We start from the raw sequence: 17,165 nt of genomic DNA, 5'->3' as shown, positions 1-17,165 counted from the left end.
TGGCATTTGTATAGTAGTGAAAGAATCCTTTCTTCAAAACAGACAGACTAGAAATGGAGGGATGTACACCTAATAAGGGAGATGGCTGGATTATTTGTGGTACATGTACATCATGGATGTGATATGAACATTTAAAAAAATGAATTCAATGATACTACCTAGGATGATTTCTATATTGTATTGTTGAAAAGACACAGAAGGGTGTTTATAATCCTTTTAAAATAAATAAAATATAACAAGACACTCCCATCTCATACATATTATATGTATGATGCTACATAATACATATTACATAGGCACAGAGCTGATATATTTTGAAGTTAATGAAGTTTAAATGTTGAGACCTCTTATTTGCATGGGTGCCTGTTAATGTTCTATACCAATTCTATGATAGTAATTTTTTTTTTTTGGTATTAGGGATTAACCCAGGGGTGTCTTTTTATTTTTTATTTGGAATTGATGAGGGCCTTGCTAGTTTGCTGAATCTGGCCTTAAACTTGTGATCCTCTTGTCTCAGCCTTCCAAGTCCCTGTGTGTGTGCCACCTGTAGGAATATGGAATAAAAATTCTGGATTTTTAAAGTGAGTCTCCAAATTAGATAAATTTTAGGTCCTCCTCCCCAGAATAATTCAGATCTGTACTCCATATATGTAAGCATGGAGAAAAACAGATGGCCAAACACTAAAGCAATTTTAATAAAAAGAGAGGTTGGTGAGGGATGCAGAAGGAAAGGAAGGAACAAACACTACAATAAAGAGGACAAGCTCACTGATGTTTTACTTATTCCTTCATCCACCTCTTCCTTTCTTTCACTCTGTCTTTTAACTTTGATGTCAATGTTCAAGGTGACTTGAAAGCACTGTTGAAAAACCTTAAGCACATAGTGCAATTCAGTTCTTACAACCAACCAAGCAACCAAGCAACCAACCAAACATCTGGTGGGAGTGAGCTTCATCCTCTGAGCTAACAACCACCATCCAGGGATTGGGAGGGAAGTAGTCGGTTTTGGTGAACATTTGAAAAGTTTACTGTCAAACATCTTCCGTTTTGAGAATGATGTATCTATTCCATCATAAAGCCCATAAAAGAGGAAAATCACAAATTGAAGTGTTTGGCATTTCATAAATGTTTGCTTTATGAATAAATGAGTAAAGAAAGGACTGTCTTTGCCAACACTTTGGGGCCCAGTCACTTCCTGCCAGAGCTTGGTGTCTTGCTGTCTGCCCTGCTCCGAGGGTGAGTCTGGACATTTGGCGAACTTATGAGGAGGAGCTGAATTTCTATACTTCATTAACTCCAGCAGAGTCAGCATTCCAATGAAGGCATTGTAATTTTCAAAGTAAAATTTTATCACCAACAGCAATTTGTGAGAATATCACCTTGATGACTAGGGGATATTCAGGATGAGACCTTTCAAAGACACTTCCTCACTAAAGTACATCCAATATATAATATGGCTCAAGAAAAAGCCTAAACCAACAAGACTTTGTCTCTGGGTGATATTAAAGGGGACTTTTATGATCAGAATGCTACTTACAAATGTAAACATTGAGGACAGCCGAACATGGGAGATATCTGTTGAATACAGTCTATATATAAACCTCTGCTCATTCTGCCAAAGGTTGTATCTGTCTTTATCCTGTAATTCAAAGATCTACAGCAGCACTGTCTACTAGAAATATTATGAGAGTCATATGTATTTTAAATATTCTAGTAGCTGCATTTAGAAAGGGTAAAAAAGAAAGAAAATTAATTTCAATTATAGATTTTACTTAATGTAATATATTTAAAATGTCATTTCAATGTGTAGCCAATACAAAATCATTAATGAGATATTTTACATTTTAAAAAAATTTGTTCTTTTTAGTTATTCATGACAGTATATTTTGATATATTTATACAAACATGGAGTATATTTTATTTTAATTAGGATCTCTGTCTTGTGGTTGTATATGATGTGGAGATTCACTGTGGTATATTCATATATGTACATAGGAAAGTTATGTCAGAGTGATTCAACTGTCTTTCCCGTTCTCATCCACACTCCATTCCCTTCATCTAATCAAATGAACTTCTATTCTTCCCCCTCCCTAGTTTGTTAGCATCCACATATCATTTGGCATTTGGTTTTTTGAGATAGGCTTATTTTGCTTAGTATTTTAGTCTCCAGATCCATCTATCCATTTACTAGCAAAAGACATAAAGTCATTTTTTATGTCTGAGTAATATTCCATTGTGTATATATACCACATTTTCTTTATCCATTCATCTGTTGAAGGGCACCTAGGTTGGTTCTATAGTTTAGCTATTGTGAATTGAGCTCCTTTAAACATTGATGTGTTACTAGAGTATGCTGATTTTAAGTCCTTAGTGAGAAAAGTGAAGCAGGAGGCATCACAATACCAGACCTTATACTGCAGAGCTATAGTAACAAAAACAGCATGGTATTGGCACCAAAACAGACATGAAGACCAACAGAACAGAATAGGAGATGCAGAGACAAACCCACATAAATATAGTTATCTCCTACTAAACAAAAGCACTAAAAATATACATTGGAGAAAGATACCTTCTTCAACAAATGGTGCTGGCAAAACTGGAAATCCATAGAGAGCAGAATGAAATTGAAGCCCTATCTCTCACTCTGCACAAAACTCAACTCAAAGTGGATCAAAGACCTAGGCATTAGTCATTTTACAGTTTTTAGGTGCTTTGAGATCTAGTGTGTGCTTTACACTGTGGCATACCTTAATTTGGTGTGGAAACATTAGTACATAGAAGCCACATGTAGCTAGAGTGCAGACTCTGCAAGAATGGCAGGCTGGCTAGGGTGCTAGCATAGTCCATCAGTGTGACAGGAAGCCTAGCAGAAGCAGAACAGGTTATATTTCTTGCTTTTTGTGATCTAATTGTTCACTGGAGAGTTCATTTCAAGGCCTTGTCATGTTCAGAAAGCTTGGGGTAAGATATCTCAGGCTCTTGCTTTATTTCCATGTGACTTGCAAATGGCGCATCACATTAAGTATTGATATAAGCAAGAGGGTTGGTTTCCATTTTGTGAAAGTCTTTCAAAACCTGGTCTTTCCAGGTCCTTTGCCAACCTCTTGTGGAATTCTGCAGTTCCTCACGTTTGCACTAATCAAACAGATACATTTCTGGCAGCTACGCAGGGAAAGTCCAGAAAAGGAACTGCAACTTTTGGTAATCCAAAGTTTCCTGTAGGAATCAGTGTCAGACATTCCTACCTTTTCCTACAGGCTTCTTAAGGTATTCTAAGGGAACTTGAAGACTAAGAGAGCAACCACGGCTTTGACGTCTAGCCATAGACCAGTTCAGAAATTAAAAAAAAAAAAACAAAAACCTTTTGTCCTAGGCAAAAACAATGAGGATGAAAGAGTTTGCATATTCTTCTAAATAATATATCTGTAGGTGTGTGAGAAACTCTACGCTCTCCAGTAGCAAAGTTAGAGGTTAATGCTTAGAAGACCTTCAGTGTGCCTTCAGTCAGCTTTCTTTTTGGGGGGAGGTTACTGTCCTTACCCAACATGCCTATGCCTGTATTCCACTGAACAGTCCTACACTTAAGCAGTCATTATTCATCAGAGAGAACCTGATGTCTTTGTGTGTTGTCCTAGTTGTCCTTAAAGAGGCATTTCAATGTTTACCAGAGACTTGCTGTTTTTGATGATGTCCTTATGTTATCCATACACAGAGGAACTCACAGAAAACCACAGAGGAAGTGTCATGCATGCTGTAGCAGTTCCCTGTCCTTAGTTGTGGGTGTGGGAAGAAATGCAGAGAAGCCGTGCTCCCATGACAGCCCATGGGGGGGTGGGGCTCCTCTGTAGCTTGCACTTATTATTTCCATCCAACATTTGGCCCCTGCAGTCTCCACGAGCTGCCTTTTGGAAATTAGATGGAGACTGAAGTTCAAGAACTACTACAAAGCTGAGAAATTATGTTGACGTCTTTCTTTGAGCTTTTGGTATCTGCCATTGTCCTCCTCCCACTACACACAAATCATTCTTTTTTTTTTTTTTTTTTTGGTAAAAATATTAAAAGCACTTCCTGTGAAGTAGTTCTGTCAGTACGAAAATATTGTCTAGAACATCAGGCTGTTTTCGACTTGATCCTGTGCTTCACACACTGACAAGCCCAGGCCACATCTTTACATTGGCTACTTCATGCAAGAGAGAGCTGCACTTGGCTACTGCTTCTCTGATGACAGAGGCACCAGTTACCGCTTACCTGGGAGTGGAGTCACTCACAGGGATTCCTTTTGTTTCTCATGATGCCACACAGAGAAAATGATAACACTTGCTCAATACCCTGGGACCATAACTCAGCTGTTGGCAACTGGCCTGGGTACTCTGGCTGTCCCAGTCCTTGCCCAAGCAACTCCATGGTGGTCACTCTGGTTAGGAAACTTTGTTTTACAAAAATAACAATGTACAAATAAACATTTGTTATAAGAGAGTCAAGAAGCCACCTTACTCTCTTCATGGCCTCAATCTAACAACTTTTCAGTTTGTTTATTGAACAGATATTAAGTGCCTCCTATTAGCTCACTATATTTGCTAGGTGAGCAAATATCACCTTAAGTCACAGCATCCGCCTTGCTCTGCAGAAGTTATCCTGTTTGATTCTGGCCACCAGCTGTCATCTCTGCTTCTCAAGTTAGTTGTCATGCAGAGTTTCTCACTGATCCAGAACAGGCTGAATGTGTAATGTTTGACTCCCGAGACATTTCAGCGATTCACAAGTCATCTGTATTGCCATCTTCCCTGGTAGGGTGCTCTTTGGGGGAGAAGAGCATTGCTGTTCTAGAGAGTAATGTCAGGTTATCTGGAGACTATTTGGGAGAAAGCACTGGTCTGTTTTAGAGGTCTGCTGTAGGTGTCTTTACCCTTGGGCCTTTGGGGCAACTCTTCACATTAGTATCAGAGTCGATGTTTTAAAAACAAAATCTGATTATATCATTCCCCTATTTTAAGTCCTTCATGGGTTCCGCACTGACAAACATCAGGGAAGAAATGTAAACTTTTTACTGTGGCACAAAAGCCTGCCTTGGCCTGGGCCTCCTTCCTCTCCACTCTTTCCTTTTCCATCCATGCAGCTGCCCAGATGCGCACTGCTTCACGCTCTTGTCCCTGTGGACATGCTTTTGCTTCCTACTCACGCCTGCGATCCCTTCTTTTCTCCCACGATCTTTACGTGGCTGACTGTGAAGTCATTCTCAGCCTGTGGAGTCTCATTCAAGCAGTGTTTTGTGATTGTTCTTCCACAGCTGCGTCTCCCCTGCACTGTGGGTGCTTGTGGGCAGGAACTAGGACCTATTTTTCTTTGTATGAATAAGTAACCTAGTAGCACGGTACATGCGTAGTGGGCAGTCTTTAAATGTTTCTGAAAAGAAAGAACTAAAGCGGTGAGTGAATGAATACTTAGAAAGGAGTACAGCACCATTTCAAGATATTTTGTGTGATCTATTTTCAGTAGAAAGTGACTAAGTGTTATTAATTAAAGATCCATTCTGATTTTATAGTAACATTCCAAGGAACAGATTTTACTCTGGTAGACAACTTCTTGAAATAGTGTTTCTTTCTTTCATTATCAACCAATCTGTGCTGCAATCTCTTCTTTAAAAAAAAAATCAGTTATTTCCAGCATCGAGTATTAGTTATTGCAATCTAAGATCAGGTCTGCATGTAATGTGCTGTTAGTTTTCTACATGACCAGGCACTGTCCCCAGACTGACTGTATCCTTCATGGACCAGGAGGTGTAGACTCCTCATTTTGTCCTTTATCATATCCCCTGGGAATGAGTAAAGTTTGTTAGATCTCCCATGTCAACAAGTCACCTCAGGTCAACAGCAAGAGTCAGTGCTGTTGAACACTTGAAAGGATGATGTTCAAAGCTTTGCTTTGGATTAAGAAGTTGTAAACTGGAAGTAATCTGGATGATGCTTGGTCTGCCATCTTCAGTTGTTCATAGATTGTGGATTGGGAAAAGGAGCTTTCCTGTCATAGGAACTGGGGTCAAGCAAGCCTCAGAGTGCAGGCATGTGGGCATGTCCTCACCACCAGGAGCAATTATAGAGGTGTTCCTCCCATGGTGATCGAACCATTAGAAGAACTATTAGAAGCATCCCCCTGGAGCCATCCTAGAGGATTGATTTCGTCACCCAAAGGCCACAAGATTACAGAACAAAAATTTCTTTCTGACTGTTGAATCTGTTGAAGTGGAGGTACCTGGTGTTTCCTCATCTGCTCATAAATCACACCCATTGCTAGTTAAAAATCATGTTGGTCAAGTCTATAAAATGTTTAGAGGCCTACCCTGTCCTAAGCAATTTCCCATGTTTTTTTTTTTTTCCCTTTCTCTTTAATTACTGGTCTTTGTCTTTTCTGTTACCTCCAAACTTCTTGAGAGAGCAGTCTGTATTCTACAACTAATTATGGTCTGGCTTATACCCTCATAACTCCACTACAACTGTTGCAACACAGAAGCGAGAAAAACAAATGGCGGCGCTTGGGTCTTCTTCCTGTTTGATTTGCCCTGTGGCCACTCTCTAATTCTGGAAACTTACCTTCCTACTCTAACTTCTGAGGTGCTGTCTCTTGCATTTCTCCCTCTGGTCTTCTTTCTTAACCTGTCTTGCCAGCCCTTTCTCTGCATTTGGTCACTCCAGTACTTTGCTCTCCTGGGGGCCTCATGATTTCTGGTGTACACACATTTCATGATTGAAAGAACCTGCGTTTGAGCTTCAGCAACCATATATATGTGTGCTGCTGTCCCCAGACCTTCATGTCTTGACAATGGCATCAGCAAACGTGCCCTGCAGTTTTGCTGCTGTTTTATCAGCGGAGGTGTTCACTGGTCTGGACTGTTGGAGCAACCCGCCAGCCCTGAAGCTGTCTCCCTCCTCCTGCCATGGCTAGCAGAGATGAAGTAATCATCCACACGGGACACTCCTCTTTCCCTCCACCACACCGTCTCTCTCAAAGTCAGATCTAAATTAATAAACTAAAGTTTATCACTTAAAGCCAAAGTGCATGGAAACTTAATTTAAACCAAACAACTCAAATATTTACTTGGCTTTAAGCTCATAAAGGGCCCATCTCGACAGCATATTCACCTTTATGTAGTACAACTACACTGTCAACACGAATTAATTGTTTTAGAAATTAGGTAAATATAAAGGGTGCACTTTCAAAATGAGTTTGAAAACAGACTTTGTAGTTCTCTCTTGATTTTTAAAAAGAGTCTTTGTGCCAACCTTATACCTCTTGTGTATTTCTGTGGTGACATTTATCAAAATTTAGTACAACTCTTCTTTAAAGGATAAAATGGTGGTGGTAATGCTATCTGCCTCATAGTGTTGCTGTGTAGAGTAAGTGAGTGGCACAGAGTCAGGTCTGTATGTGTTTGCTGCTGTTACTGTTACTTCCATTTGTCTTTGGACTCCTTAAAAGAACAGAGAAAATGCTTTTTATTAGACACTAAGTTGTAGTCCTTGATATTTAATAAAGACTCAGCAAACACTTTTTTATTATTATTTTTTAAATACACGACAGCAGTGGAAAGCATTACAATTCTTATTGCACATATAGGGCATAATTTTTCATATCTTTGTAATAAAGTATATTCACATCAATTTATGCCTTTATACACATACTTTGTTGTTTTTTTTTGCATTACAATTCTTAATATACATATATACCACAATTTTTGAATCTCTGTATATAAAGTATGTTGATACCCAATTCAAGTCTTCATACATGTACTTTGTATAATGATGTCTATTACATTCCACCATCCTTGCTAATCCCCTGCCCCCTTCCTTTCCCTCCCACCTATCTTCCCTATCTAGAATTCATCTATTCCTCCCATGCTTCCCCTCCCTACCCCACTATGAGTCAGCCTCCTTATATCAGAGAAAACATTCGGCATTTGTTTTTTTGGGATTGGCTAACTTCACTTAGCATTATCTTCTCCAACACCATCCATTTACCTGCAAATGCCATGATTTTGTTCTTTTTTAATGCTGAGTAAAATTCCACTGTGTATATATGCCACATTTTTTAATCCATTCATCCACCGAAGGACATCTAGTTTGGCTCCATAGTTTGGCTATTGTGAATTGTAGTGCTATAGACATTGATGTGGCTGTGTCCCTGTAGTATGCTGTTTTTAAGTCCTTTGGGAATAGCTGGGTCAAATGGTGGTTCCACTCCCAGATTTCCAAGGAATCCCCATACTGCTTTCCAAATTGGCTGCACCAATTTGCAATCCCATCAGCAATGTATGAGTGTACCTTTTTCCCCACATCCTCGCCAACACTTATTGTTGTTTGTCTTCATAATTGCTGTCATTCTGACTGGAGTGAGCTGATATCTTAGAGTAGTTTTGACTTGCATTTCTCTGATTGCTAGAGATGATTAGTATTTTTTCATATATTTGTTGATTGATTGTATATCCTCTTCTGAGAAGTATCTGTTCAGGTCCTTGGCTCATTTGTTGATTGTGTTATTGTTTTTTCAGTGTTTAGCTTTTTGAGTTCTTTATATACCCTAGAGATTAGTTCAGTAAATATTTGAGTGAATGTTTAATTGTGCTCAAAATTATTTATGTTTTCTGAGAAATCACATCAATAAAAGGAATCAGTCTCTTATTTGTCAACTTCAGGACTATTTTTTTTAAACTGCAGGCTTATAACAATGGCAAATAAGCCAAATCTTTTTAAATATTTAAGGGGAAAATATTTGTGACTGTTACAACAGAGGCACAGATGTATTTCTGAGAAGTTGTAAAAATCTGTGCTTTCAAAGCAAATTATATTTTAAGTGCACCAGGAGAGTTAGCTATTCAAAAGAAATCTGTTGAATCTTTTGTGGACTGAAAGCTCCTACAGTAAAGTTAATAATAGCACCTAAATGTATCAGTTTCAGGAATTCACATCGTGTTTTGGGGTTTTCTCATAGTGTAGAACATCTATAGATTTTCTACATAGTATTTGATAGGTGGTGACTTTATATTAGAAAAGGCTAAATCCTACTCTTACCTCATCCTTGCTTCAAAGTTTCTTTATAAAATGTGGTAGTGTTGGAAAGTACCTTGAGTTCCTGTCTGATCTAGGTTTCTTTGAAGTGGGTATGTGTGTTTGCTTGAAAAACCAACTTATATTATTTTAAACGTTCTATTATTGATACATATTAGCATTTGTATAATTCACTGTGAAAGGAGACACATATATTAATTTTGGAAGGTTACCCAGGTAAGCTTATGTTAGGTTAGCTAAAAGTTGTATCTTTCTTATTAATTTTTTTTAAGATCTAAAATCTTAATCTGTTACTTATTCTATCAACTTCATCCAGGCTGCTAAATATAGCCCAATATTATCTAATGTTTATCTTTTTGGATAGGAAAATTTGCAAACATAGTCTTTTGATTCTGAGAGGTTATGGCCTGTCTCCAATATGATTGATTATAAAAGGTTACTGTTTAACCAAACAGATGTCTGTAGTCCAAATAAACAGATATAGCACAATTTATTTATCTGCCTAGTTGGTGGCCAAGGACACAGAAATAGTGAATGTGGAAACTGGATTTCTTCTACTGTTCCTGAGAGCTAAGTTTAGACTTTTGATTAGAACATACCCTTACTCTTGAATTTTTAAAGTATGCTTTAGCCTTAATAATTGCTCAAAATGGATATTGGATCATTAATTTGAGACTTTTATTTAAACAAGAATTAATGTTTAATTATCATAAGAGTTGTATGTTTGATTCTTTATTCAAATGATTATAAATAGATAGCCATGCATATGTATTGTGACATTCATGGTGTTGCTAAGCTTTTACTTAGGGCATTAGAGAGATATTATGTTATTACAATTAGATTACTACAATGCTGACATAGCAGGATATCATGTAAAGGTTCATTTGTAACTTTGTATAATTGAAAAGGTACATCCTCATTTTAAAAATGAAAATGTATAGCCAACTTTTGATTTTCATGGAAGTGGTAATGTAATAGGTAATATAAGTAGTGGCACCAGATCTCCTTGATGATATTATTCTAATTTAGTTAACAAATATTTATTGAGTTTTTACAGTAGCATGCAGACTCTTACTTAGCCCAGGTTCCTATTACTGAGGTCATCTTCTCCAGCCTTTTATATAGATAGACACAGATGTGTGCCCCTTGAAGAGAACCATGCTATTTCCCTGTCCTGAGATTGGAGACTAGGGAGGTGGGGTGGGAGTGGAATGTAGAGAAGACAGCGAAGAGGCAGTACGATGGATTTCACAGTGTCTCCCAATTGCCTGCACTGTCCTGGGTAACCTTAGCCCTGTCCTGGTGTCCACGGGTTCAGAGGGAAGAAAAGAAAATGGAGGGGCTGATGGTATGGTAGAGGGTGGTTGGCCTCTCTCTTGGTCTTAACCTTTTCTGAGTATTCCTTAGAGTGTACAGCCTAGAGGATGCAACTGATGATCAGTCAGCCCATAGTATTTAAAAACCTAATTTAAAATAATCAACATTTTCCAGAGATCTGGGAGGTGAAGGCAGGAGGATCCAAGTTCAAGGGCAGTCTTGGCAATGTAGCAAGAGACCCTGTCTCAAAATTAAAAAAAATTAAAAAAGGTCTGGGGATGTAGCTCAGTGGTAGAGTGTCCCTAGGTTCAGTTACCAGTACTGCAAATATATAAAATAAAACGAAAATAAAAGTTACTATTTCAAAGGCAGATCTCACTTAAAAATAGGTTGGAAGGTTAGCCACACTCAAATTTCCTGCAGGGTGACTAATTAGGTTGAGTGGAGGAGCAGCCACTTTTATTGCTAACCCTTGTTTGGATTTGCAGCCCCTGCAAGAAACCTTGACTGACCCTGGCTTGTGGTGTACCTCTAGGATTTAATGAGTTTCTGTCCCTCCCTTCTGCCTCCTGCCATTTCATGGTCTTCAAATTAGAATCAACAACAGACATCAGCCCATAAAAATGTGTTCATCATAAACCTGACATTCATATTTTTTTCATTGTTTAAAGTCCGTTTATCATGTTCATGGAAATGCTTGTATCTCTCATTTTTTTTCTTACTTCTTTAATTTATTGCTAGGATAACAATGTTATTTTCATTTCATTTTATTTCAGAGTGACTAGGAGACAAACTTATTTAAAGCAAAGTACCACACCTTAAATAAACTAACTTTCCATACAGCCTAAACTGTTCATAGTCTAGATAGAAGAATTCCTCAAGTGAATGAAATTCATAAATAACATTTTGAGAATCAGATGTATGTTTTTAAATTTTATTACTTTGTTTTCATGTATGTCCAATTGGTCTAATACTAATAGTAGGAAAAGCAGTTTTATTTGTAAGGGTTTCCTAAATTGTATAAGAATTATAAAATATTTTTCTTCTCTTTTCTCACAAAATTCTGCCAGCGAGTTGAAAATGGTGACTTCAACTGGATTGTTCCAGGAAAATTTTTAGCATTTAGTGGACCACATCCTAAAAGCAAAATTGAAAATGGTAGGTTTTTCTTCCTTTTACCCTCCAAACATTTATTTTAATTACTCTTCTTTAATTTTTCAATTTCCTCAGATAACACTTTCTCTTGGTAATATTCTGCAGACTATTCAGGATGTATAAAATTGAATAGCAACCAGTGTGTTGAAGGTTAAACTTCCAGTAGGTGGAGCTATATCCACTCTTTTAAAACAAGCATGTTTTTTTAGGTTGCCATAAATAGAATGTTTTCTTTATCCAGTCATTAAAGAAGAATTTGAGAAACAAACTGGTTACACCACTAAACAGATTGCTGAATTCTATAAATGTTTTTTCATATTCATCTGGCTGTAGAGAATCCCCAAGGTATTCTTGGGGAGTGTCATGTTGGGTGATGATGGCGATTTTGTTTAGTGCTTACTGCATGATAGTTTCTAGCATCATCTCAGTTAATATCCAATAATTCTTAGATGTAGATTCTGTGATCCACACCTAAGGAGGAAGAAATAGCATCTTCTTGGTGGGGATTTGCCCAGGGTCACCTAGAAGTATGCAGAACTGGTACTCCAACTCAGAACTGGGCTCCTGAATATCACCACTGTACTATCTACTTAGTTTCTTTGAGACAAAGAGTACAGATTTTCTGATAGTAATTAAACTACTTATTTACAGCACTGGGCATATGTATTCAGTAAAATGAAAACAAAACAAAACATACCTCTTGAATGCAACATGATTAGCTATGTGAAATTTGCCATTAATACTTGTTTTCTACTTATATTTTTCCATGTCTTAACATCACTTAGGTGATATGTAATGATAGACACCAATGGTTTAAGATTAGTTCATAAGAGAAGTACATAAAATTGAAGGAAAAAATGTTATCCATGAACACAATAACTCCTATTTACTTTCTGGTCATAGGGGTAGAGTGTATCAGTTTTCCTTGGGAACCTAATTTGAAACCTCTTATCTAGATTTACTCTTCTTACATCATCATCATCATCATCATCATCATCATCATCACCACTTCTGAAATCTAGTTTCATTATTATTCATGTATTTAGATTTGATAGTAGTTTTTGATTCTACAAAGTATGTTCATCATTTCATATCTGTTACTACCTTGCAGGAAGTCCTGCGTGATTCATGGTTTTCCCCCCACTCTGTGGATAAGTAATCCAGGTTTAGAGTTAAACTAACAGGGATCTCTATAGAGAAGCCAAAATTAGATCTTCTGAGTCATGAATTGACTAAGGATTTTCATTTGGCTCTGTACATTGATTAATTAGCCAATGTCATGTTGGGTTGTTAGGAATAACACATGGAGTACCTGAGGAAAGTGCTTTATAACAACAGTTGGTTGTTCAAGACAGGGCTGATTAAACCTACTTCTGTGAAAAAGTATTAGATTCAGGCCCAGGAAACCTCAGTAGATGTTCTGTTTGAGTAGTGGCTTTGTTGTTGGGTATTTGGCAAAGTTGAAAGAATTTTGCCATTTGGGATTCATGTGTTTCAGTTTTTCTTACAGAGGAGTTGGGAGGTATAATTTAAAAAGTTCTTTTAAAGTATTTTTATAGAGCTAATACATGCTTATTTTAAAAAGAGTGGAGAAAATGCAGATTGACTAATAAGCATAAAAGTGACCTGTAATTCTACCCATGTTTACTAGTTTTACTAATTGGTAGTTGGAATTACAGTTGCTTTTTAATTTCTTCCATCTGCTTCTCTTAACTTACTTTCTCAGTGTAGATATACTTTGTATATGTCTATGCATAAACACACATTTATATTTTTTTTTTACCAAAATAGGATCATAATATAATTATCATCTCATAGCTAGCTTTTTTTCACTTAACAATCATGAATGTTTTCCATGGCAGTGTATATAGATCTGTGCTATCATTTTGGATGACTGCATTGTCTATTATTCCAGTCTATGACTGGGTCATAATTTTGTTAATTTATTTTAAATGAGATAAAAGTTGTTTAAAAAACTGTTATGGGGCTGGGGATATAGCTCAGTTGGTAGAGTGCTTGCCTAGCATGCACAAGGCTGTGGGTTCAATCCCCAGCACCTCCCCCCCAATAAAACAAAACAAAAACAAACAAAAAAACCCCAAAACCTGCTATGGTTGGTGTACCTATTCTTTCATATTTTATAGTTCTAGTTTCCCCTCTGAATTCTTAGAAATAGAACCACTGAATAAAAGAAGATGTATATTTTATGTAATTTTTTTGGTGCTGGGGATTGAGTATAATTCTTAATTTAAAAAATCTTAAAAAAACTTTTTTTTTGGTTCCATATTGTAATATGGGGAAAGAATAATGGCTGCCACTTGGTTATATGCCAGGAATGGTGCTAAGCCTCTTGTGCACATCATCTGTTCAGTGACCTACCATCTGTAGCAGGTGATGGTTAGTTTACGGAAGACAAGGAAACTTAAGAGAGTTACATATTGTCCGGGTTCATGCAGCCAATATCAGGCTGTGGGACGACTCAAATATAGGTCTTTTTAATTACAAATTCTGTGCTCTTTTAAATTTTATTACAGAGAATGTACATGTTTACTATACAATAGTTTAGCAATACAGATAAAGACTAAAACTCTTAAAACTATATAAGCAAGAAATAACTATTGTTAAGATATTGCTCTGTATACACCTTTTTTCCATATGTACCTGAGGAAAGTGCTTTATAGCAGTTGTGTCCTCTCATTGAGAAAAAGGTCTGACAGTGTTACTTTAATTTGTTGGTTTTTAAGATGCCTAGAACAATTTCATTTAAGATTGTCTTTGGTAAAATGCTGATATTTCACTGAAATCCCCATTTTAACATCTGGTGTTCATTAGAAGCTTCAACATTTTTTTGGTGAAGGATTTTAACTTTGTAAACACTTTTGAATTTAAAATAAGTCTGTGTGGGAATTAATAAAATTGATCCGATTACAGTTAGATCTTGGTACATTCCTTAGATTTTTTTTTCAATTAAAATTTTGAGAAACTCTGTATTTCTGAAGGTCATTTTAGGAGTTTGTTAGTAGAAAAGCTGAGATTTTTGAGGAATTAACAATCAAATAGCTGTTGCTAGGATGTAGCAAAAGGAAGCTCTAAGCTCTAGGGAAGGGCCAGAATGCATTTTAGGAGTGTTCAGGGTGTTTGTGTCAACAGAGGGAACTAGCAGGCTCACTCAGCCATCTTGGTTCACATTGTTTTCATAGTGGGGAAAGAAGAACGCTATTTTTTTTCTATTTAACAATTTTGAATTGATGAATGATAGCAGGAGAATGAAACAGATATTTTAGATTTCAGATTTACAAAGTCTTTTAAGTGGTAATGTCATTTAAATACACACCACACACACACACACACACACACACTCAGGGATGGGTAAGTGGTGTAGAGGTGGAATAAGAAGCAGAATCCGAGCAATCTGAAGTATCAGCTTGCTCTTTTAATGAGAGCAGACTGGTGTAAAGACCCTGGGCAGGTTGAAGCGTGGCTCCTTGATCCCTTATTGGCTGTGTGAACTTCAGTGAGATCCACAACTTCTGGAACCATCAGTTTCCTTATACATCACAATGAGTGAAGTTTGATCACATTCAGGGTGTTTGGTGAGGATTGGGAATATTATTTGAATGGTTTGACCATGTCAGGTACGCATTATGCTCTTATTAGTGCATTTCCATCTTTAACTCTTTTTTCCCATCATCCTGGATGTAGAATACTAATGAACACTTAAATTGAACCACAAATATACCACTCATGGGAATTATGAAATAATTATTGTTTTCAGAGGTCTATTCTTTTGAGAAAAGTAATGGGTGAATGATGAGAGCATTTGAAAAAAAATTCTATATACATATGAAAATATATAAAAGATATGTAAGCTCTATATTATACTTTCCAACCTGTTTTATGCACCTGTGTCAATTTTGTTGAAATATTTGCAGAATTGAACATTTGGGACTTCACTGGTTAATGAACCTCATCAGCATTTTATATTTTCTGACATCACCTTGTTCCTTTTGAAGTTTTTACTTTTAATAATGACTAGGTGGGCTGACTAGTCCACATTTGACTCTGCTGTTCTTAGTTTCACAACTTTAAAATGAGTGGCTGGAAAGAGGTGAATTTTAAAATCATCTTCAGCTCTGAAGTTGTTTCTGTGTTGTGTCAGCACCACTGCTGGGCTGAGCCTGTGCCTCACTGATGCCAGGGCACCACCTAGTGGCCAGATGCAGCCAGGGTTGGATGAACGCTCTAGCTTTCTGGGTGGGCTGCAGGACTCCCAGGGAGCATTTCACATTAAACATCCAAATACATTGATCACTCACACACCATTGCTGAGAGGTCATGGGATATCTTCATTATTAGTTGTCTGTAAGTAATTTGAAGCAGTTTTAAGAATTAAACAAAACCAAAACCAAAATCCTGCTCACCAACTCTAGGAAGTACAGCTCCTAATACTCATGTCATGTTCTCTGGTTTGGAGGTCTTACAGATAGAGTCAAGTTGAGTCTTACAAAAAAACCAGCTTCAGGACAGATGTTGAAATCTGTCTGCCAGGGTCCAAAATGCTATCTCTTACAACCTGTGTATGCATGGACCCAGTTAGCTTTCCAGGCACCAGTAATCTGAGTAATTGTAGGGTTTAGTGTGATAATTCACATGGAACACTCAGCATAGTGCCTGGCACATTATAAGTGCTCAATAAATAATAGGTGTGATTATGATTAGTATTTAAATGTCTGTTGTCATTTTTTATAGTTGCGTTTTGTGTCCATTTCTCAAAAGATATCCATCATTTCTTTTTCATAGTGTGTTTTTGATGTATTAGCTAAACCTTCATTTACTCCTGATAGAAATTCATGTAAGAAAAGAGATTCTTACATCTTGATTGTTCAGAGGAAGGGATGGGCATCAAGCCAGGAGGTTCCATCACAGAGGTAAAAGGAATTCCAGGAATAAGACAGGCTCCCATTGGCTTACCATACCTAGGAAAAACTCCCCAGGTGTTTGGAGTCCCTCTACTTCTCATTCCCTGCATGATAGAAAAGCTCTTGTTTCCTCATGCCAACCAGGGTTCTTCTCCCACTTAGTCTGTAAACTTGTTGCTAGGAAATAATTTGAGTAAATAAACCAACTAGGAAAACAGACTTGATTTTCCAAGTAGAAGAGCACGTGTTTTCTCTTCATGTGTGTGTGTACAAGTTGCTGTTTCTACACAGAAGATATTAAATGATCTCTGTTTCCTCTTTGTTCAATAACAGCATGGCCTATGAGAATCACGCATTTGAGTTAGGATTAGTTAGGCCTGGATTCCAATTCTGCCTCCATTTTTTGTGACCTTGGCAAAGTCTTCCAATTAGGGAACTTGGTTACAGACAGTAGAGTCAACTATGGTAAATTAAACTAAAAAGGCATTTATGGGTATATGTTGGGTAGCTCACTGACTCCAAGAGAAAGCTGGGAACTAAGTTTAGAAAATGCACAAGATCCTTGGGAGACGGTGTATCTGCAGGGTCTATGTAGGAAATGGGAACCACACTGGGTACTCCAAACAGAAGGAATTTAACTCCTGGAGTCTGTTACAAAGTAGTCTAAACAATAAAATAGGCAACATTGTAGAATCTAGATATTATGCAAAAGGCA

The 17,165-nt window shown here is 37.2% G+C and overlaps 1 protein-coding gene across 4 annotated transcripts in view; it reads left to right on the top strand.

Moving 5' to 3' along the window:
• The window catches only part of CDC14A (cell division cycle 14A), a 172,405-nt gene that overhangs the window by 87,426 nt on the left and 67,814 nt on the right, over positions 1–17,165 (top strand). For all 4 annotated transcript variants that reach the window (XM_081307643.1, XM_081307642.1, XM_081307644.1 and 1 more), the window contains one exon: positions 11,447–11,534. In XM_081307643.1, coding sequence (XP_081163769.1) covers positions 11,447–11,534 — 88 coding nt within the window. The remainder of the gene's footprint in view (positions 1–11,446; positions 11,535–17,165) is intronic.

Source organism: Spermophilus citellus (assembly GCF_964194105.1).
Source record: "Spermophilus citellus genome assembly, chromosome: 9".
Taxonomy (NCBI): Eukaryota; Metazoa; Chordata; class Mammalia; order Rodentia; family Sciuridae; genus Spermophilus; species Spermophilus citellus.
Note: the sequence above shows the minus strand (reverse complement) of the source record. Positions and strands in the feature narration are given on the sequence as shown.